Genomic DNA, 22,868 nt, shown 5'->3' with positions numbered 1-22,868 from the left:
GTGTGGTTATTTTGAGTCAACTCCTCCATAAATTCCATTGATACAAATGAGCCTAGTCTAACTGCAACTTATTTTAGTATAAGAAACTACAACTGGAGTAGGCCCATTTGAATCAACTGAATTTATAAGAGTTGATTTACCAAACACCCATCGTTTCAATGGGCCTACTCTAGTGCAACTTGTTACACTAAGTAACAGGATTTCAGCCAAAAAGTATCATGGAGAGTATTAAGTACTGTATTTTGTTCCAACAGCATTAGAAGTAAGAGAAGATAGTACATCTTTAAAATATGTGAATATTAATCTTTGTGATCAAAATTTAGTGAAAAAATAAGCCTACATGAAAGAGGCATTTCTTGAGAGACTGGTCAGGCTAGACAATTCTTGTTTTTCTCTCAGTCATTCTCTTGGTTCCATTATGGAGTACACAGCTATATGTAGTCATTGAGCTGGGTGATCCTCTGAGGCACAGAACTGAGGGGGAAACTGAGCAAAGATGTGGCAAAAAGCAAGTGTTTGCAATCTCCCCAACACCCTCCAAAGATGTTATGGATTGTTTGGATACCAACTATGCAATTGTTCTTAATTCAAGGTAATTACGTATCTTTCTCAGTTTCCAGTTTGATGTCACTCATGCTAGGTTAAAATCAATAGAACATATTTCAAGTGAGGTAGTGTTATTGAGTGTTTTAAGTGTTTCAAATACCATTACACAATAGGAAAGGGTGTAGGAGTGCTGCGAGGCCAGACCTGAAGGGAGGAATTCTTACAGCATGTGTAGTGAAGAAGGCCAGGGGCAGACCTGGGAGCCTGAGCACCAAAGAAGTAGAATGATCTGCTAGCAGGGCTTTGACATTTGGAGGAAATGGTCAAGAGCAGAAACCAGTCCATATATCCCTCTGTTCCCATGAAACAAATAAACTTAAAATAAACATGAAGCACAAATAGCAATTATCTAGCCGTCTGCTTGATGTCTGGCTGCAGAGGAACTGCAGGTGAGAATTCTCACATTCAGGCCACACATACAGTAATTTTCAAATATGTCTCTATGTCTGGGCACACGTGCATGGATCTTTCCAGGGGGCAGCAACACACCCTCGATATCACACCTGCTGCAGGCCTCACAATCTCCCCAGGTGGTCCTGTGAAGTTAGCAGCTGTTGGGAGGGGGCCAGGAGTCAACAATACTCTTGGCTAAAGGCAAGCCATGATTAGGCGTTAGCATAAAGTTCAAAGCCAAGAAAACTTAAAAATGACTGATAAGTATAATATGCTGCTTTTATGGTTCTCTATGTCAGAATTACATTTGATTTTCACCTTAAAAGCTGTTAAGCTTTCATTTTCTGGGGGGAAAACAGATCAGCAAAGTTGTTCTCACTACTTTTTTTTTCCATAGTGCAGAGCTGAATTTTATTTTTAAAATCTCCTCCTGTGATACAAATTGCACATAAAAGCTTACTGCATTCGTTCTAATAATGTTTTTATACCAAAGTAATAATGTACATTTAATATAAGATGGCTAGGTTGTTAGGCAGGTCTGTTTGATAGAAGACAAATGTTGCAATAACTCAGGCATGGCAGGAACATTTATAAATTACCATTTTCACTCATCAAGATAAATATGAACAGAGTGCTGCTATCATTCAGCCTTTTAGAAGGTCTCATTTTTCCTATATAGATATGAAATATGGATGGAGAAAGAAGTGTGTGGTTTACCAGGGCAATTTAAATGTCAGTCTGAAAGCCTGTCCTATTATTGGCATAGGAATCTCTATTCCAAGCTAGATATCTTAGTTACCTTGTGTTTTGAATAAATAGGATTAAAATTTGTATTTTCTTGTATGTTTGTGTGTGTGTGTGTGTGAGAGAGAGAGAGCTTATTACATGAAAATTAAAACATATATGAGAAGAACATATATATGTACACAATTCAGTAAATACTGTGGTGAAAGAAACAATGTTAGTTGCAGATCATGGTTTATTGTGATAGGGATTAGCCTAGATGAGCCTCATATTTGTATGCTATCCCTCCTGTCCTCCTCCAGTGCAGCCATAAGGACACTGATATGATTGCTCGGACCATGTTTCAAAAGAGATTGCCTTTATTATTATGAACTTCCAGGAAATGTATTCAATTTCACCTGGGTCAAAAAACCATGAGTCACATCCTCACCCCAGTGTCCCCTATCTTCAGTCTCCACACCCAAATTTTTCATAGCCATTCATCCAGCCTGTATTAACTTTGCTTGGGTTCGAAATGCATTTGTCTCCTTCACCTCAGTGGTATTTATCTTCTCTACTGTTCCACCAGTACTGCTACTGCTCCTCTTCTCTTCCATGGAATGCTAGAAGGGCAAATAAGTAAGTGCTAGATAAAACCAAGCAGGAACTCTCTCTAGAAGCAAAAGTGGCTAATTAAGGCTTTTAGAAGAGATAGTCATGTTAGTCTCTGTAAGCATATCAGTCCATAACAAAAGAAAAATTAAAAATAAATAGAAAGGTTTTGGCACCTTAAAGACCACCTGTTATGGTGGTTGTGGGTTTTTCAGGCTCTTTGGCCGTGTTCTGAAGATTGTTCTTCCTAACGTTTTGCCAGTCTCTGTGGCCAGCATCTTCAGAGGACAGCACTCTGAAGATGCTGGCCACAGAGACTGTCGAAACGTTAGGAAGAACAACGTCGACTTTTCAGAAGACGGCCAAAGAGCCCAAAAACCCCACAACAACCATTAGATCCCGGCCATGAAAGCCTTCGCGAATATACTACCTGTTATATTTTAATGTGAGCTTCTAAGCCTAACATCACGAGAAGATTTATTGGAGAAGACAATAATGGCAGGAAAAGTTGATAATAGCAGAAAAAGATGAAAACCAAATATGAGATGGATCAATAAAGAAAGCCATGCCCTTGAGTTTGCAATGCTTAAGTAACAATGTTTAGGATCTTTTGGAGGGCACTACTTCATAGAGTTACCTTCAGATCGAAGCAATTTGATGGTACAGAACTACAGTGGAACCTTGTTTTAAGAACTTAATCCGTATTGGAACGGTGTTTGTATATCAAAAAGTTTGTAAGTCAAAGCAAAATTCCCCATAGGAATGCACTGAAAACCATTTAATCCGATCTGGCTGTTTTTCATTCTTATCTAGAGGCGCCGTTCGCAAATAGAGGCATTAGTTCCCATAGGAATTAATGCAAAGCCGGTTAATCCATACTCTACCAGTAGGGGGATATTTTTTCTTTTTTCTTCTTTTGACCTAAGATGAGCTTAACTCAAAAAAAGGGTAGGAAAGGAAGAAGGGGGAGGGAACGCCTTTTAAACAGAACAGTTTTTTTCGTTTGTAAGTCAAAGATCTATTCACAAGTTGAAACAAAATTTTGTGAACCGAGTGGTTTGTAAGTCGAAATGTTCGTAGGTAGGGATGTTCGTAAGTCAAGGTCCCACTGCACTACTACTACTACACTCCTTATTTTGGTCTTTCCTTTCTTTCTGTGTTAATTCAACATTCTCCTTTCTTAATTCCCTTCCTTACTCATTAGGTCAAAGAGACCCCACTCCCAAGAAAAGGGATTGGTTCAAGTGTAAGTGTACTTGCTGTCAATCAGGGATGTTTAATAATGATCCATTATTTGAAATATGCATTTAAAATTTGTGCTTGTCATGTTCACCCTTCATATTTTTCAACACAATACATTTTGAAGGGAACAGAAATATCTCCTTTTCACAGCTGACCACTTTATTCACAGATAGTAAAAGGTTTTTCTATTTTTTTAAAAACTATTTTGGGATACTTAGTATGATGTAGTGGACAGATGGTTGGACTAGGACTCAGAAGACTTGGATTCGAATTCCCGCTTGGCCATGGAAACTCGGAACTGGTAAAATTGCTCTTTTGATACCTCACTTACCTTGAAAGCCTTATTACGGTTGCTGTAAGTTGGTTTCAACTTGTTGGCATACAACATATACAAAATAAAAACAATTATAGCAGTTCAGAGTCTCTTTCTTGACCTGCCCTACTCTTTCATTTCAACCACTTTTCTTTTGAAAAGGAAAACCTTCTGCCCAGTAAAAACACAATGACCTTTAATTTGTTTTCTTCAATTTAATTGAAGTTACTTAGAAAAATAGTCAGGCTTGAATGGCTTTTTTTTTCTATTTACATAAAGGAACAATTTGTGAGCAGTTAACATTTGTGTTGGCAATGCTGTAATCTATATATATTTTGTAATTGACATTATATTCAGATACGGAGAGAGACATTTCCTACAAGCTTTCCACTGCATACAAATAGGTTAAATAAAAAGCCACACCCATAGAGATCTTAAATTATACATACATGTTTTGTATGGTTCATGCATGTAAGAAAACGACACTCTGTAACAAAGGACATCACATTTTGTTGCTGAAAATAGTGCACCTTTTTCCAGTTCACCTTGAAAGGCCAAGAGTCATTGGATTGTAGGTGCTCTCCACCTGTTCATTGCTTTACACACCTGCGTCAATGGATAACATTTGATAAAATCCTTTTGAAATGTTTGCAGGAAATGCTATACAGTATCTCCATATGTTTATCCATGGGCTGAAACTCATAGCATTTTAGTTCTGAGCATGGCCATTAAGGAAAATTTCTTTTGGTGCTCTCCTGTTTCCCCTATTCCCCCCCCCACGCATCCTTTCCCCCCCCTTTCATAATAAAATGGAGAAGTCTTGGAGCTGCACACAGTGCTAGACTACCCATGATGCAAAGGGGGATGTGGAATGTCTCCAGTTGCTTCCTAATATTTCTTTGTCGTACTTCCTAGGTTCCATGATAATGCTGTGAGTTCATAAATGGCATTGGGCAATCATGCAGGAAAGAGGCCAAGTGGAAAGGAATGGGGAGCATGGTTTGTAGGTTCAAAGTGCCTTCTCATGTGGGAGACAGTGTGTTAGTCCTACATGCACAGTATTGTGTTGCATGGAGTACCTATGTGTGAAAAGTGATCCTGGTTGATTGCAAACTCCAGTGATGTGAAGGAGCTCTGCGTATATACGTATGTTGGCAAAAGAAAGATTACATTCTTATGCATTGCCAGTGGTGACTGTGGACAAACATATAAGAGATACTCAAAAGTACACTCCTAGCAATTGTGCTCTATCACACTCATCAGTAAATAATTTGTCATTAGGAAGGAGGATCTTTCAATGGCAGAAAATGTATAATTATAATAACAATCTCTTCTCACCTCTTCTGTGTTGCAAATTAGCTTGTTTTGTTTGGGAACTAAGCATTATTTGGCTTAAAACTCAGATTTCTCAGACATGGATAATCATGTGTCTAAAGAACTAACATGATTTCAGCTGTAATAACAGGTAATTTGTAGCATACAATTTGGTCATGTGAGTCAAAAAATCGTCCTTTTGTGGATGCCATTCTTCTTTAGCCTGTGGAGCAGGGAGACATACAGAAAGCACAAGACCAGCACTTAATGCTGTAAATTAGATGTTCCTTATAATATAGCATTGTGAACTCTTTGGAATTGATATATTTCATTTTATAGCCAAGTGAGTACCCAAAATACACACAGGGCTTGGTGTACTCGTTGGTAATGATATTAGATACAGTGCCCTATAAATGCCCACGACACTTGAATAATAACATTTTACAAAGCATTCGTTGTTATTCGTTGTTATTTGGGTGATTTTGTTTTTCTCGCGAAGAGGCACAATATAGGTTTGTGTAGCCATTTCGATATGGAGACACTTTGAGGTGTTTGGATCCCTTATTACAAATAACAAATACATCTTTATTATAATCCATCTCTCACACACAAGTAACCTGGGCGGACACTCATTGAGAAGCAACCAAGTCTGATACACCCTGCTGCTGATGCCACTTCTTGCCTGCCCACAGCTCTAAGTAGACAGGGAAATGGAGTCTAGACACCTGTCTCCAGTGGGAACACATCTCACACCTGCTGTGACAAGCAAGAGCTGCCTCTCCACAACGTGCTAGACTTTTCTAAGTTCCCTCTCTCTACAAAATGGCACCTTATCAGTAAGCTCAAGGACTTGCTTAGGTATGTTTGGAGAAACAAGTTAATCCAATGTTCCTTTGTCTGTATTTGTTTTGTGGATCTATTTGTAAGGCTGCCTCAACAAGACTCTGCCTGCATATAATTAGAGCAGGGACAAGGAAATTTGAGCCTTCCTGATGTTTCAGATGCCAACTTCCAGAAAGTCCATCCAGAATGCTGGGAAAGCTGCTATTTTTGAAAAAGTTGTTATGGCTCTCTTTTTTTTTGGAACTTAGTTTGTAAGCAATAACAACCCCCGACACTTATAAGAAAGGTCAACCCTCCACCTCAAGATCCTGCAGAATAAGCATACGTGTTGCGTCTGGTTCAAGCAAAATAAATATATTGCACTAAAAACGATTAGCGATTTAAAGCATAATATACTGAAATAATGTATTAAATTATCTTGATTTTATAATTCTCTGTGTGTTTCCTGCTTAGGCTGAAGTAATATATATAGGAACGAGAGGAAATTACACTGAATTCATGGGAACTTAGTTTTAGTAAACAATCATAGGATTGGTCCTTTACATTTCAGTAAGTACAAAACACGTTCTTAATAAAAACGCTTTTATTGGAATGCATGAGACTTAAAAGAGCTTTACGTTGCTTGAATCATGTCTAACTTTTCTAGATGACCCAAGAGGGTGGAATAAAGACAATAATTAACAAAAATGCAATAGAGATTACTGGGAGTAAAAAAAAATCCTACTAGCTTTGACTATCTTCTTATAGAAGCAGTTTGTTCAAGGTTGCAATCCTGTGCACAGTATTTATTTATTTATTTATTTATTTATTTATTTATCTATTTGATTTGATTTGATTTGATTTGATTTGATTTGATTTGATTTGTACCCCACCCATCTGGTCAACAAGACCACTCTAGGTGGGAGAGTGTCTTACTGAATTCAAGACTCACCTCTCTTAGTATAGACACATTGGATTGCACTGTGCATCCCTCTAGATGTTTTTGGACTACAGTTTCCATCATCCCTGACCTATATCCATGCTGACTGGGGTTGATCAGAGTTCGGTCTAATAATATTTGAAGATTGTTAGGATTGGAGGAAAGGAGGACTTCTACACTTCCACCATCCTCATCAACCTTACTGTTCTGTCTTCCTCATGTTTCCCTCATCCACTGAGTATATTACTTGCTTGTAGCAAAGAGTAATTTAAGTTTACTCCGGTATCCTAAGCCCTCATGACCCCCATCCCTACAATATTTTCACACCATTCAAATGAAAGCCATCACCCACACATTGAGAACAAAAATGAAAACTCACCTGTTCTTAAGAAAGCACACATAACACACAAATTGAAAGCTATACAGCATTGGTAAAACATTACAAACACAGACGCTTCAACATTCATAACCTTGCGTGTACATTTGTTGAAGGACACAAGAGGAAAAAGTCCATCCTGTGTCTATGTCTTTGTAAAATTAAGTAATTGACAATACAACTGAAGGGGTGGGCAAGGGGGGGGGAGAAAGAGAGAGAGTGAAAAGGGCACAGTCTGTGTGAGATGCTTGCAGTAGATTTCTATCATCATAATGAAAACAAAATGTCTTGTGAGATACAAGGTAGGAAAGCAAGTGGCTTCAAGTGATAATTCTCAAACTCACAAATCTTTTCTGTCCCCTCTCCTTCCATGCAGCCAATAACTGCAAAATAAATTATGTGACTCTCAGAATGAATGAGATAACCTGAAGATTATGAGTATATTATATTTCTTTCAATGGTCTTTCATGGGAAGTTACAGGAACTTTACTTCAACTGATTCCTTTCATGGCCTTGTGGTAATCTAGAGCAACCATGTTGAATATTAGCACCCTGTGAATTTATTTTGTGTCATTTTATGAACTGCCTTGTAGATGCTGTCAAGTTAAATGACAGGTATGTTGTCAAGAAAACAAGCAATTTGTCTCTGAATGTGCATGTTGGTCATGAGCTCTGGAAACAGATTATTCAGGGGGGAAAGAAAACAAAATATGGCCAATTTTATACTGTCTGTGGCATCCTACCTCTTTGTTCCTTCTCTGCTGCTGTTTTTGCCACATTGCTATCACCTGGAGCACCTGAGACAGGACTGAATAGTTAAATGAAAACCCAATGGGAAAGCAAGGGAGATCACTGGAGAGCAAGCTAGAAGAAGAAAATTGAGCATGGGTAAGTTGAGGTCCTCATAGAATCTCAGTTCTCATGCAAAGCATGGCATTTTATAGCAGAGTGAGCAAGTAACAGTGATGCAATCAAAATTTCATGAAATTTCATGAAGAGAAATGGTTTTATGAAAAAGCGTTCCTGCTGAATTTTGTTTTACTAATTCATGTTTCGGATTAATCAGCACATTTATTTGGGAATCTCACTCAGGTCAGTGGGACTTGCTCCTAATTCTGATATGTAGGTTTGATTGATTGCATTCTAAACTTCTTGTTCCTGAATGGGATTCCTTGTAAGTCTTTGAGTCTGCTTTGAATGAAGCATTGTTGAGTTTTTACAAGACTTTCTTATGTATTTTTCCTCAGAAAAATATATTGAATCAGAATAACTCATATGGGTGCAAATGAAACAATAACCTTGCAGGTGAAAGATTGTGCTTATATTGAACCTGCCCAGATGTAGGGCAGGTTCATCTGACCCATGTTTTAAATATAGCCTTGCACAGTGCAAATTAACTTTGCCATGGTGCAGCCTCACAACACTGGGGGATAAATGTAAATGTAATAATCACATGAGGACCTTTTCTGACTCTCAGAATCATATAAAAGGCCATTGAGTTCAATCCTCTGCTCAAAGCAAGAATCCAAATCAAAGTAGATCTGAAAAATGTTTGTCTATTTTTTTTTCTTGAATGCCTCCACATTGGAGTGCTAACCACTACGTGAGGTATTTGGTTCCACTGTTGTACTGTTCTAAAAGGTAGAAGATTTCCCATGATATTCAACCAAAATCTGGCTTTTTATAATTTTGAGCCCATTATTATGTGTCCGGCACTCTGGGATCACCAAGAGCAGATCCTAACTCTCATCAGTATAACAATTTCAAGTATTTGAAAAGTGATATTTTTCCCTCGGTCTTCTTTTCTCAAGGCTAAACATGCCAAGTTCTTTCAGTCTTTTCTTATAGGGCTTGGTTTCCAGTCCCCTGAACCTCATTACAGTTTGTCAGCATCCTCCTTAAAGTTCAGTGTCCAGTTATACACTCAAGATGAGACTTAACCAGTGCTGGATAGAGAGAAAATAGTGCTCTACAGAATTTCCCATCTGTTATCATTTTCCCATCCCCATTGAGTGGCCGAGCCACTACTTATTTTCTCTGTCTTTTGCTACGCAGATACCTGAAAAATGCTGTTTTATTGCTAACCTCTGCTCATTCTCACATTTAGCCTTCCTAACACCATCTTGCAACTTCCACTTCCTATATGTGTCCTTTTTTATTTTTCAGATCTCTCTGAGGTTTTTTTGTGAAGCCACGTTAATCCTCCTCACTCCATGTTCCATCTTCTTTTCTTGTTGGAATTGTTTGTAGTTCTGCATTTAGAATTCCCTTTTAAAGAAACTCTCACCCCATCTTGGACACTTTTTCCTGTTAGGATCTCCTGCCATGGCACCTTACTTATCATAATTCTGAGTCTATTAAAATTGGCTTTCCTGAAATTGAGCACACATGTGCAGCTACACTCTGACTTTGTTTCCCTTGAAATCCAGAACTCAGTCACTTTCCCCCAGAGTTCCTCTTGCTGCCACTTCTTCTATCAAGTCATCTCTATTGGTTAGAATCAAATCTAAGATGGGCAATCCTCTAGTTTCTTCCTCCATTTTTTGTAGGAGAAAATGATCAGCCACACAAGCCAGGAATTTCTTGGAAAGGCCATATTTGGCAGAGTTTGCCTCCCAACAGATATCAGGATACTGTAATTGAAATCTCCCGTTACTACTACATTGTGTCTCTTTGATATGCTTGCAAATTGTTTTTTAGAACTTTCCTCTGTATCTTCTTAATTGGGTGGCCAACTCCAGCTATCATATTCCTTTTGTTTTTTGCCACCATTATATTAATGCAATGTGACTAGTGAGCTCATCCTCCTGTATTTTTGTGCAGGAATACGCATTTTCGACATATCCTGCAACTCTACTTTCCTTTCTATTCTTTCAGTTGTTTTGAACATTTTATATCTTTCAAGTGCTGTACTTCAGTCACTGGAGTAATTCCATCCAAGTTTTAGTTATCCCTATCTTGTCATATTTACCCTCTTGAATTAAGACTTCAAGTTCTTCTTTTTATTTCCCATATACCTGGGATTTGTATATACACACCAGAGATTGTATGATTTATGACCTGCTTTCCTTCATACATTTTTATGAAGATTATAATGGTGCCCCATTAGAGCTGCATGGTATGCTCATCTTATTGTACATAAGCCTTTATTTATCTTTATATCTGAGCTTGTGTCTCCCTCCCCCTTCCAGTTCACTTTAAAGACCACCTGATGAAGTTCTTCATGCTGTTGCTAAACACATTCTTGGGAGGTGCAATCCATCACTTGCCAGCAGACCGTCTTCCAGGAAGCACAGCCCAATGACCCCCAAATCCAAATCTTTGAGTTTCCTTCCCATAGCTGCAAAGTCTGATGTGATTTTCTTGTAGCTCCTCTTGTGTTCCCCCCCCCACATAAACAAGAAGAAAGGGATATGCATCCATAGGTTTTTATGAGTAATGGCAATCTTTCCATCACATCCCTGATCCATCCCCCAGGGAGACAGCATACCTGGTGGGCCCATGGATTTTCCTGGCATATTTCAGTTTCAATCCCACACAGCAGGGAGCCTACTACTACAACTGCTCTTTTCTTCTTTTTGTAGGGTGTGGGTTCCGTAACTCTGCTTGGCTTGGCTTCGGCCTCTCCCATGTCCTCTTGCAGAGTCTCCCGTATGTCTTCCTCTGCATTCTGTCTGCCAGACTCTTCTTCAAGAATCTGAACGTAGTTTTGCAGTTGCACTGGTGAAGAGCGTAATCTCCTTCTTTGGGTCCAAACAGTGACTCTTTCCTCTGGTGCTTCCTCCTTTATGTTTATTCTCTCCTAATTCCCCCCCCCCCCCGCACGCTTTGCCTTGCTGTTCTTCCATCACCAGAGCATCCCTTGACTGCTGCTGCTCAAGTGCTCTATGTACTCTTCAGCTTTTCTTTTACTCTTATATGTGGGCTCCAGTTCTTCCACCACTGAAATGTCTCTTCTTTCCATAATCCCTGTTGCCTTTTAATTTTCTTCTGCTTGCCTATGATGCCCTTTCCTTTCTTCTTGTCTGCCTTGCAGAATGCTGAGAAATTCCAAAAATGTATTACTTTCTGTCTTTGTCTCTTTGGTGTCCCCTTTTCTTTTGTCTCTTTCTCCAGTGGACTCTTTTCTTACTACCTTTCCTTACTAGCTCTCTCACATCAAATTCTGGTTAGCTCCCTTTGTTAGCTCACTCCCTGGGTTCTGACTCAGTTTTATTCCTCTCCTGTTTTTTTTAAAAAAGGAGTCAGCAAGCGAAAACAAGTGAAAGAACTGGCGCAGTGAGTGTTCACACTTAATAGTGATTAGAGACGATGAAGAGACAGAGCTCTTGAGCAGCAACAATCCTCTTCTCCACTTGACCAAATATTCTGTCTCTTGACCTGTGCAGCTGAAGACACATACATCAGCATTTGAGTCAGAGCACATTCCGCAGTAGAATAGGATTACATGCTGGTCTGTATGCGTATTTGAATTTGTATGCACATGCTCCAGCATACTTATGTACGCATGTCCCTGCATGCATGCACACATGCACATGTACACAAACAGACATACAAACAGTCACTTTTAGTTTCTCCAGGCTTATTCAGATGGAGCATTAATTTCTCCCCCCTTTGTGCTGGCTGGTACCATGTAATGCTGCTTAAGCCCTGATCTTACCATAGTTTCCATCCACACTGCCCCACTTCTCTTCTGTCCTAAGAAATCAGTGTCCCCTTAAAAAAGGGATGAGACCCCTTTTAAAAAAAGTCATGATAAAACCATTGAAGAAATCCCTTACAACCCTTTAAAACAATATTGTCTCCTGGCGCTCTCTCTCCTTTGCTTAGGCAGATTAGAATTAAATTGAAAGGTTCAGATGGCAGTGAACATCTTATGATAACCCACCTTGGAAATCTGTTGCCTTCACAAATGTACTTGTGGATGATTAAGAACAGATCCTGCCTCTCATCTGTATCACGAATTTTCAAGTATTTGAAAAGTGATATCCTATCTCCCCCCACTCTCCTTTTCTCAAGGGTAAACATGTCCAATTCTTCCAGTCTTTCCTTACAGGGTTTGCTGGGTTTTTGTGGTTGTTTTTAGTTTAAGAGTGGAATTTAGTGGCATAGTGCTAATTTGAACAGAGAGATTCTGCTGTCTGAACTTTTCTGTGGATAGAAAGAGGGTGGCTGTGTGGAGAAAATCTCTTCTCCTGGAGGTGGTTTTGTAAAGGATGGGAAAAAGAGGATGTTTTGTCATACTTTATCACAGTTGATACTGGCTTCAGTCTTGCACCAAATAGATGACAGGAAGGACATCATCATCATTAGTGCATAAAACTACAAAAATACTCCATCTGGACAAGCCCTTCATTTCTTATTTTTGCAATTAATTACTTCCATCTTATTGCTGTATCTGTGACTAATTATTTTTAAAGCCCTGCAAATAAATTTGTAAGGATTGATTTTGTATATACTTATGCCCAACATATCTTTGTACTCACTTTGGTTGAAATCCAGCAGTAAGTCACAACTAGAGCAGGCCCATTGAATCAGTGGGGATTTGGTGTGTCAACCTCTCTGTAAGTACCACTGATTTGACAGGCCTACTTTAGTTGTGATTTACTACTAGATTTCAGCCTTTGTCCCATCATTGCATTTTTAAGTAGTTTCCCCCACATAATACAGCTGCCTATATTTTTTCTTCAAGATTTACTTTGTGCACATTTCCCCAATATACATATACAGTATGTTCATGTGCACTTTCTCTGAACATATGCATTTTTGATCCAGAGAACTGCACTGCAAAATATAGAGAAGGGCAAGTACCAAATTTAAAAAAAAAACACTATATTTTAGTTTGCACAATGATTTTGGGACATGCGAATTGAAGAAATTTTTATCAACTTCTAAACTGAATGAAATTTCCCCCATTTCATACACTGCTAGTTTCAGCAGCTTATAGGGTTAAATGTATGCTACCTATTGCTCCACCCACCCCATAGAACTTGCTAGATTGGATTCGGGCAATTTAAAGTGGTAAACAAGTATTTTAGGGGAAGGGAGCCCCCTCAAGTCCTCAGATAATACAGCATTGTTTAAAGAACAAAAACCAACCTTTCATTCAAACCATCTATTCCTCCCTCCTCCACCCCGTTCTAGTAACAATCTAGCGCTCCACTGACAAGTGAAAAGGGTTTGATTAACACCCTCTTGCTCAGAAATGGAATTCTATTCCCCTTTCCAGTCACAGTAAATAAGACAGATGAGAACTATAAAGAAAAAAAATTCAATTTATTCTTCCTGTGGTATATTCTCCTCCCCTCCACTGAAACAGCTTTATAGATAAAAATCAGTGTATTGCATCATAAATAGCACTCATCCCCTAAGAAAAACAAACAAAATAAGGATAAACTGTCATAACTTGGAAGTTTGCAGTGCTTGCTCTTTGAACTTGCCAAGGCTGCTATGCCAGAATACAATATTTTCCTCCTCATTTATACTGAATAACTTATTCATACTTATCAGCTTAAAACAATTTCTAGGCAATAAGCTACTCATTCTATCACAATTTGCCATCTTAGACAAACAAAGTACACAGAACAACTGCTACTAGGGACTTTCCTTACCAGAGGACTTATATTCTTCTGTAAAATTTAATGCTTAAATACATTATTAATGTGATTTTTTGGGGGGGGAATTAAAGAAACCCTCATTAATAAACAGGTTTTAACAGGCTGGGTCATAAATAGGAAGTAACAATCCCCTGGGAAAACAACTCGTTATGAAAATGTTTCAGGACAAACAAAAAGAAGTACCTTAAGAAGCACAGAGTGAAATTTTGCCATTTGTTACCACAGTCTATGTCAGTAGCTGGCAGCTTGGATTGCTGACAACATGGGTGGGAATGAAAGAAGATTATGGAGAAGAGGGCTGCTCATGGCTCCTAGTCTTGCTGGATATATGTCTTTCTGAAGTTACTCTTATGGGCCATGTGAGGAACAATCATGGGATCAAGTTATTGACCTGTTTGAAGATGTTCTATCTACAGGGTTCTCACTAGCCACTGTTGGAAACAGAGTGCTGGATGAGCAAAATCTGTCGTCTGAGTCACCAGAGCTTTATGTTCTTACGTTTTAGTGCCTGAAATGTTCAGCTGGTATTCCGTATTCCCAAAGTCATCCATGATTTTAAAGTGCTAAAGAGGCAGTGCCGAAGAAAGGCTCCTTCCAGATAATGTTGAAATCAGCACTTAGAAGTAACATAGTTCCTGCAGAAAAGGTTAACTTTAAATCAGTTAACAGTGACCAGTATCCTGTTTGGAAAAAATATGTCTGTAAAGGCCGTCATGCAGTGTCCCCCCCCCTTTGCTTCTCCCCTGTTACGTGACAACTTCTATGACCCAGGGAGTGGAGGAGCATGATGACCAGCCAGCCACACAGGTAGGCTTGCTTGCAGAACTATCTGCTTGTGCTGCACAAAATAAAAATGTTTATGACCAGTATGTTAATCTTTTACTTTTTTGAATTTGCCTGCACAATGTTTAAACTGCGACTTTTAAATTTAAACGTGTTTGTGTGTGTTGTTGTTGTTTTATAACTTGGCTGTTTCATATCTCATGGCAACTTGGGCATGAGTCTGCAGCGCTATTTTGGGCATGCCTTAATTTGTTTTTTTTTTCTGAACATGAAATTCAAGGTCAACATTACACAACCCACACCCTGCTGACAGTCTCTTGAGAATGGTCATTTGTGCAGGAGCAAAAATGTGGATGAATGTGAGGCAGATTTGCATGTGATAACTTATACATGTAGATGCTAATTTAGAAATGGCTCCTTCAGTTTAAATGGAAACTCATCTCACCGTCAGGAGCAAGACCAAGTAACCAAGTGAATTTGTTTCTGCTCAGTCTTTTGTCTGAGGGTCACCTGTTGAACAAGAACGTATTCTGGCACTATCATCGTTAAATCAAACTTGGATTCAAACACAGCATGCATGTGACTATGCATAGACCCATAGACTGTGCTGGGGGTAATGAGAGATGCTGAAATAGAAGCCCATTCTCAAAAAATTAAATAAATAAAAATAAATTTTAAAAAGGCCATGCTGTGCCTGTTTCTTCTGTTTGGCACTGTCTTTGCCAATTCTCACCCTCTCAAAGGGGGCAAACAGCAACAACAATGAGGAGTAACCTATGGGCATCTTAATCTTGAGCAGGCCAAGCGCACATGCACTATCTGAAAGGTGGTTCATATTGGGCTCAAACAGGATTCAAGCTAGTCTATATCACTAACAGTGGCAACCAGAAAAGAATGACCCCCCCAAAAAAATGGAGACTAGCATCAACACCCCCTGTATTACTACAATCTGTTTTTGAAAGTTCTCTTCAAAAATAGCAAACATTGGAGTTGACCTGAAATACAGTGGGGTCTTGACTTGAGAACTTAATCCGTATTGGAAGGTGGTTCTCAAGTCAAAATGTTCTCAAGTCAAATCTGCATTTCCCATAGGAATGCATTGAAAACCATTTGATCCGTATCTGCTCTTTTCCGTCCATAGAAACTAATGGGAAGCTGCTATTCCGCCTTTGACCACTAGAGGGGGATATTTTTTCTTTTTTTCTTAGGTCAAGAAAGGTTCAGGGAAGGCAGGGAGAATACAGTCCAGGCAGTACAGTACCAGGCAGTCCGAAGACTGTCTCCCAATCCACTCTCTAAACGCTGGGAGGAGTGAGGAAGCAGACAGGCACCCTTTTCACTGGCCAACAGTTAACTGAAAGTTCAAATTTTGCACTTTCCCTGCCTCCCACATGGTTTTTTTTTCAGTTCTTAACTCAAATCTAAGTACTTAAGTCAAGTCAATATTTTCCTATGAGAGTGGTTCTTAAGTCAAAATGTTCTTAACTCAAGCCGTTCTTAAGTCAAGACCCCACTGTACTTTTGTGTCCTGAGGGGACTATAACAACAAATGGACCATGCCCTGGAGTCCTGGGCTACTTGGTAGATACAGTTGGAGGCATAGCCTTTTGATAATTAAATAGAATTCCACAGCAAATACAAAAACAAAGGTAGCTATGTTGAACCATGAGAAAAAAATAAAACCCAAAATCTGTAGCTAACCTATAACTTTATTAGAAGTCCACAGTGAGTGTCAGTGTGATGTGGTGAATTGAGTATTAGACTACGATGTGGCAGACCTGAGTTCAAGTCTTTCTTAATCATGGAAACTCATTGGTGTGTACATGTGTGTGAAAGTGACAAACCGTGAACATCTCAGACAACTTGAGAACCTTGTAAGAGCGGCCACAATTTGGAAGTGACCTGATGGTGCATAGCAACTACACAAGCTCACAGTAGTGTAGAAACTTTAAAGTTCTCTAGACCTTTTTGTCAGCCTTCTCACTGTGTTTTAGCTTCTCGTCCTAATGAAGAGGTCTGGAGAAACTATTGTACACTCCTGTAGAATTACAGTTGGCCCTAAATAAAAGTGTGGCCCACGTGTAATTTAATTGAGCAACTTGAACTGAACATCAGAATACAACAGCCTATTACATTGCAAGGTATATCACCAATTTAACTTCTCCAGAATGCATGGTAGCTGTTATCCTTGGAGATTAGAGGGAACATTAGTCCTTACCCTTCTTTAAAATTATATTGCCCCATGCGGTTGCTTGGAATGCTGAAAGTACTCGCCTGCCTCTTGTAATCTTGTTGTAGATTTTTTTGGAGAGAGAACAGGTGTGAACAGTTGTGAGCACTTTAATGAAGAATATCACATCAAGATTTTGTCTGTGTTGGCTGTGAGAAGCACAGCCATAAATATACACGTTCTAGAACTTTGGCTTTCAATACAGAAGATTTGGCCAATTTTTGCAGTCAGGCTGTCACCGAACACACTGTTTTAGTACTGAATGTTCCTTTTGGCCATGATGTCAGCTAGATGTGACACTGTTTTTGACCGAGGAACTACACTCATGGGACATCCTACTAAAGGCTTCACTGACTGTGCAGAGGGTTTTGGGACATGTTCGCTTCGACTTTGAATTTGGGGGCGGTGAATTAAAATTTTCAGAATCACTATGTTGGCCAGTCCAGGGATTCTGGGAGCTGTAGTCCATACAATTAACTGATCAGAGGACACAGAATGTAACTTTAGCCATTTCAAATGGTTCATCTGGACAGTGCTCCTCTCTGAATAAAGCCACCTGTGAAAGTAGGACTGATTTCAAACCCAAGATGGGATAACATAAATTGCAGAGAAAGGGTCAGCCCACAAATTAAGACAATTCTGCAGAGAAATCTCGACACTCCTTCCTATGGTAATTGATGCCTTATGTGTATTTGCCACAGATGTTAAGTCTACCACCAAAGCATATCTTAACGAAATTAGAGTTGGTTGCTGTGCAGATTTCTGAAGTCTATTTATATTTTCTGTTTATCTGCTATTCTGATCCTCAGTGCAGCTTACTGGGTGGAAAAAGACTTCTCCATGTTCAGGCCCAGGGTCCTTAACTGGAAACTCAAACCCACTAATCACTTTCAACATGTCGGCCTGCATGATATGATAATAACAACAACATGAGGGTTATTGCTCAATTAAGTTTAGATTACCTCATGAACCATATTATTTTAACTTAACAGTCCATTAAATATGCATGTATTTGAGTATGAATATAACAACTGTTCTGAAGACAAACACATTCTCCAAACGTTCTCCAGCAATGCTGTTGTCAGGTCAGGACACTGGGGCAGAAAAGCAAAGCTCAACAGAGGAGAAGGGACCCCCCAGCACAATACAAGCAGTTTATTGTCTTCTGAAGTAAGTGGAGCAAGGGACATTTACCAGAACTTGGAGGACTATAACTGCCCCAGTCCCCCAGGCCACTACCGACAACAACTGGCTGGAGAAGTGTGGGAGCTATGGTCTAAACCAGTGGTTCTTAACCTTTGTTACTCAGGTGTTTTTGAACTGCAACTCCCAGAAACCCCAGCCAGCAGAGCTGATGGTGAAGGCTTCTGGGAGTTGCAGTCCAAAAACATCTGAGTAACAAAGGTTAAGAACCAGTGGTCTAAACAAGTCACACTTCCAAATTCTGCACATCATCATCTAAAAAGCAGACTATTTGGTAACTCCATTACTAAAACCACATCACTCTGAGAGATGCATGTTCTTTCAAACAGGCAGAATCTCTGGGTCAAATTGCATGCTATACCAAGGTGTGCAGCTAAAGAGCTGTGCTTTCTTTTAAAGTAAGACTTACTTTTAAGTTAAAGTTAGATTAAGAACAATTTAAAATTTCATGTTTCTCTAGTTTTCATCTTTAAAAATAATCTCAGCCAGGTTGTGAGAATTTAACAGCAACAAAACCAGTGGGGATTGGGGATTTTTCTCTCTTGAATGCCCATGTGACTCCCCCTTTAGATAAAAAACACGTTGGTGAGTAAGTTCAAACTCCTCCCTCATGATGGTCCTGATGCCAATCAGAGTGGCACATGCTTGTTTTAGCATAAAAAGAAAGAGGCACTTGTAGCTGCAGGATTGTCTCTTTAATGAAGGATGTAGTTTGACCCCTAGAAAACTTCTATTTGAGAGAAAACTTCTATCCTACGATTGCTCCCTACAGTTGACCCAAGTATCTTCATTTAAAATTATTAAGAAGCCTTCCAAAATCTGTTGCCCAATTAATTAGGGGCACATTTTAAATTAGCAGACTTTGGACCCAGTCTTACTCATTATTAAAGTAAACACTGTGGTCTGAAATATTAGCACTGCTGCCACCATGTATAATGGCAGCCTATCCATTCATTGAGATGTCAAATGAAGGAACTCTCAATACAAAGATAATTTTTTGTGAACAACATGTTGGCAAATTTTTAAAGATGTTTGTCCCAACAAGTTACATTCACATTTCTTTCCACCACAGAGTGGTGTGTGTGTGTGTGTGTGTGTGTGTGTGTGTGTGTGTGTGTGTGTGTGTGTGTGTGTGTGTGTGTGTGTGTGTGTGTGTGTGTGTGTGTGTGTGTGTGTGTGTGTGTGAGAGAGAGAGAGAGAGAGACAGACAGACAGACAGACAGACAGACAGACAGACAGACAGACAGAGAACATTAGCTCTTCCTTTCCCAGTCTGAAAAGATAACAATACAATAATATGTTTCTTTCCAAAGTGATTTGTACCAGTGAGGAAAACACATATTATTTGGGATGAAATTGCTTCATTGCAGGGTATTATATTTTGTGGTGCTTTTCCAGGGAACAGGGACCCACCTAAACAAGAGGTTCTGCCTTCATTTGATATCATCACCTCTTGCCAATGGGCTTGTTTAGAATTCTCTACAGCTCAGAATATGGTTGTTCATTTTCCTGTTGCCTCGCAGGAAAGCAATTCCCAGCTACAAACTGCTCTTTGCACCAGAGCAAAGAGCAAATCTCAAGGATGTCCTGAGGTTTTCAAGCAGGGATGCATTCTTTCCCCGGGGCATCCCATTGTTAGTCACCATCTTTGAAGGACTTGCTGGGCTGGACAAAGATGCCAAAGCCAATCATACAAATCAGAGGAACCCTGTCTTTGTATAGTTTGATTTCTCTTGCTCAGAACCAAGGAAGGGGACAAAGAGGTTGTGAAGCACCATATATCCCAGGTCCCCCCAGGAAAAAACAAATAAAGCTCTCAGCAACATGAGGGTCAACAAGTCTGTTTGGCCAACCCATGACTGCCTGTTGGCTCCCAGTGTCATTCTCTGATGGATCATGATAAGACAAGGCCATCAGAAGAGGTCAGAAGGCCGTAAATATGTTCATTTCACTGGGTATACTCTGTTCATCGTGGTTTCCTATTTGAAGGTGGCTTTCACGCTTTGGAGACCCTATCTTGGATGGAGCTAGCTCATTTGAGGGAGGAGGGGCTTGAACCAGGCAGTCCCATCTATGTATTTTCCTTCTTCCCTTTCTCGGGAATTCTGAATTTACATATGGGTGAAGTTTTTAAGTGACTTTGGCTAGAATCCTACACAATGCTGGTGGAGCAGAAATTTCTGCCAATGTACTTATTGGACTATGTCAATGGAAAATCTAGGATTGGGCTGGTTTAGCTTCAACGAAGCCAACTGGAAGTCTCCGATTCTCCTTGGGCCAATCAGTAGCCATTTTAGCTTTGGGGGTGGAGCTATGGCTGAAGAAGAGGGAACTGCTTACACAAGAGAGTATAGGACGCCTTCTCCCATAACCACCAAAAAGATAAAATTTGCTTGTGCAGTTGAGGATTGCACAAACATGATGCCCCAAAGGGATCCTGCCCCTTGACCCCCAATGCATACATTCTAGGCTTGGGTTTGCACATGATCATCAGCAGAAGACTGTGTCAGAGAATCATGATAAAAATACATTCCTGTTTAGAGCCACCCAGCGCTGTGTCAGTACTTTCACTTATATGTGCATATTCAGCACTTGTGAGACATTCCACCATGAATGGACATCCAGAACAAAGGCAAACTCTAAGAAGGAGAGCACAGGAAACTTTTTTTTTGTCCACACAGTGTCATATTTTAGCTTCTAATGAAGAATCTATTGTGTTCTTAAATAAGCATAAATAACATAAAGGCTAGGGTTGATGAAAAATGCAAAAAAGAAATTCATTAGGACAGTAAGAACATTTTTTTCTCCAAACAGTGTAGCCTTAACTAGTCACTGCAATTTTCTTACCCTGCAAACAGAGTTGTCTTTTCTTACCAACAATTTAAATAATACATTTCCAACTATGCTGCTCGCAGCATCATTCAAAAAAAGAAAATATTAACTTACAAAATAACCCCTTCTTCATAAGTAATTGTGACAAAAATCTTAAATAAATCAGGTTTCTTTTCCTTTCCATTTTTTTTTTAAATCTCTCTCTGGCTCTTCACACCTCATTCCAATTTCAGGTAGCTCGGGACTGAGTAATTGAACATTAAAAAATCAAGTTTGTAGACTTCATACAGCTGTGTTTGGTGCTCCGAGCTGATGTTCTGGAAGAACTCTGTGGTCATTTCATCAGTAGTTCTTGTGGACTTTGCATAGGTGGGGAACTTGAGATAATTCCCGACACCTGCAAGTTGAAGGACATAGTTAGAATCCTCTTCGAGTGTCTCATATTTCCCTATGAGGTCATAATGGATGTGGCAAGGATGGCACAGAGAGTAGACAGTTTGCCAGTGTTCATTGAATGGCTCCTCCCTTTGGGTATGGGGGTCTATGAGATAAGCCACAAACTCTTCAAATTTCACATCATCCCCTTTGTGCAGTGCCTCCTGGGTTGCATTCTTCCTTTGGCGTTTCACAATTTTGGTACCATATCTCTTGTGAAAAGAAGTGTTGTATTTCTGGGTGAACTTGTTTCTATAGGCTGACACCAGTCTCTCAAAAGGTTCACGGACAAATAGGAACTTCATGTAGTTTTTCAAGCGGTGGTTGATTTCTGGAATGCTGTACTGGTTGAGGGTCTTCAGGTTTGACGAGATGTGGGCTTCATTAGCTGGTATCTCCATGGGGTCACTGTATTTACCCCTCCCAGTCAGTACCATCATTACTCTCTTCCAGTTGGTACAAGCCACTTTGGGAACATAGCAATATATTAATTCGTGATCTTCATCAACCACCAAATGTTTGAGGTCATTGGGGGTCAGCACACGACGCTTTCTGCTAGACATGCTATTGGCTCGGCACGTATCTGTGACTTGATCCCTCCGAATCTGATGAAGGACTGCCGTGCTGGATAGTTCCAACTGTGTAAACAAAGCATAAACGTGGATAACTCAGGATAGCTTAGAAACTCTGACAAGACAGAACCTTAATACTTTTTCTAGTTCTCTACACACATCTACTGTATTATAAACTCATAACTATTCTCTAGCATTGTGGAATGGAAACATTACTTCAAAAGTGCACATTTCATTTTACTGGGAAATGAGTGTTATGTGCCGTCAATTCACCTCCAACTCATAGACAACCCTATAAATGAGTGCTCTCCAAAATGTTTTTACCTGCTCAGGGATAAGCAGAAATCTAGATCTCCAAACTGGCCCAGTAACAGCCCTGCAGAGAAGACATTTGCTACTCTTTGTTAAACTGTAGTATTACTGTCAAGCCTCTGCTCATGATCTGAGTTTGATCCCAATGGGTTCAGGTAGCCAACTCAAGGCTCACTCAGCCTTCCATCATTCTGATGTTGGTAAGAGGAGTACCAACAAAGCAAAGTTGTTGCTTGGATAATTATGTTGTAAACTGTCCAGAGAGCACTCTAGCACTATGAGGCAGTATAGAAGTCAAAACAACAATAACAACAGTAATGTGAATCAGGAGGGATTAACAAGCGTTGAGACATTCTGTGTATAAGAACTGCCTTCTTGAATGAGTCCAAAAGTCATTGTTGTCCAGCATTCCAAAAAAAAGGCAAACCAGTTGCTTTTGAAAAAGCTCACAAACAGCTCATGAATAGAGAGAACCAACCCTGATATTTGCCCCAGAATCCCATAATCACAGGTATCTTGCCTCTGAGCCTGGAGGTTTTATTT

General features: G+C 39.6%; 1 protein-coding gene across 3 annotated transcripts in view; it reads right to left on the bottom strand.

The window, feature by feature from the left end:
- Positions 1–20,926: 20,926 nt before the first annotated feature.
- CHST11 (carbohydrate sulfotransferase 11) overlaps positions 20,927–22,868 on the bottom strand; it is a 202,030-nt gene continuing 200,088 nt past the window's right edge. For all 3 annotated transcript variants that reach the window (XM_020804422.3, XM_020804423.3, XM_020804421.3), the window contains exon 3: positions 20,927–22,079. In XM_020804422.3, the coding sequence (XP_020660081.2) occupies positions 21,225–22,079 (855 nt within the window). In that variant the 3' untranslated portion in view covers positions 20,927–21,224. The remainder of the gene's footprint in view (positions 22,080–22,868) is intronic.

This window comes from Pogona vitticeps, chromosome 5 (assembly GCF_051106095.1).
Source record: "Pogona vitticeps strain Pit_001003342236 chromosome 5, PviZW2.1, whole genome shotgun sequence".
NCBI lineage: Eukaryota > Metazoa > Chordata > Lepidosauria > Squamata > Agamidae > Pogona > Pogona vitticeps.
This window is presented reverse-complemented; position numbering and strand designations above follow the sequence as displayed.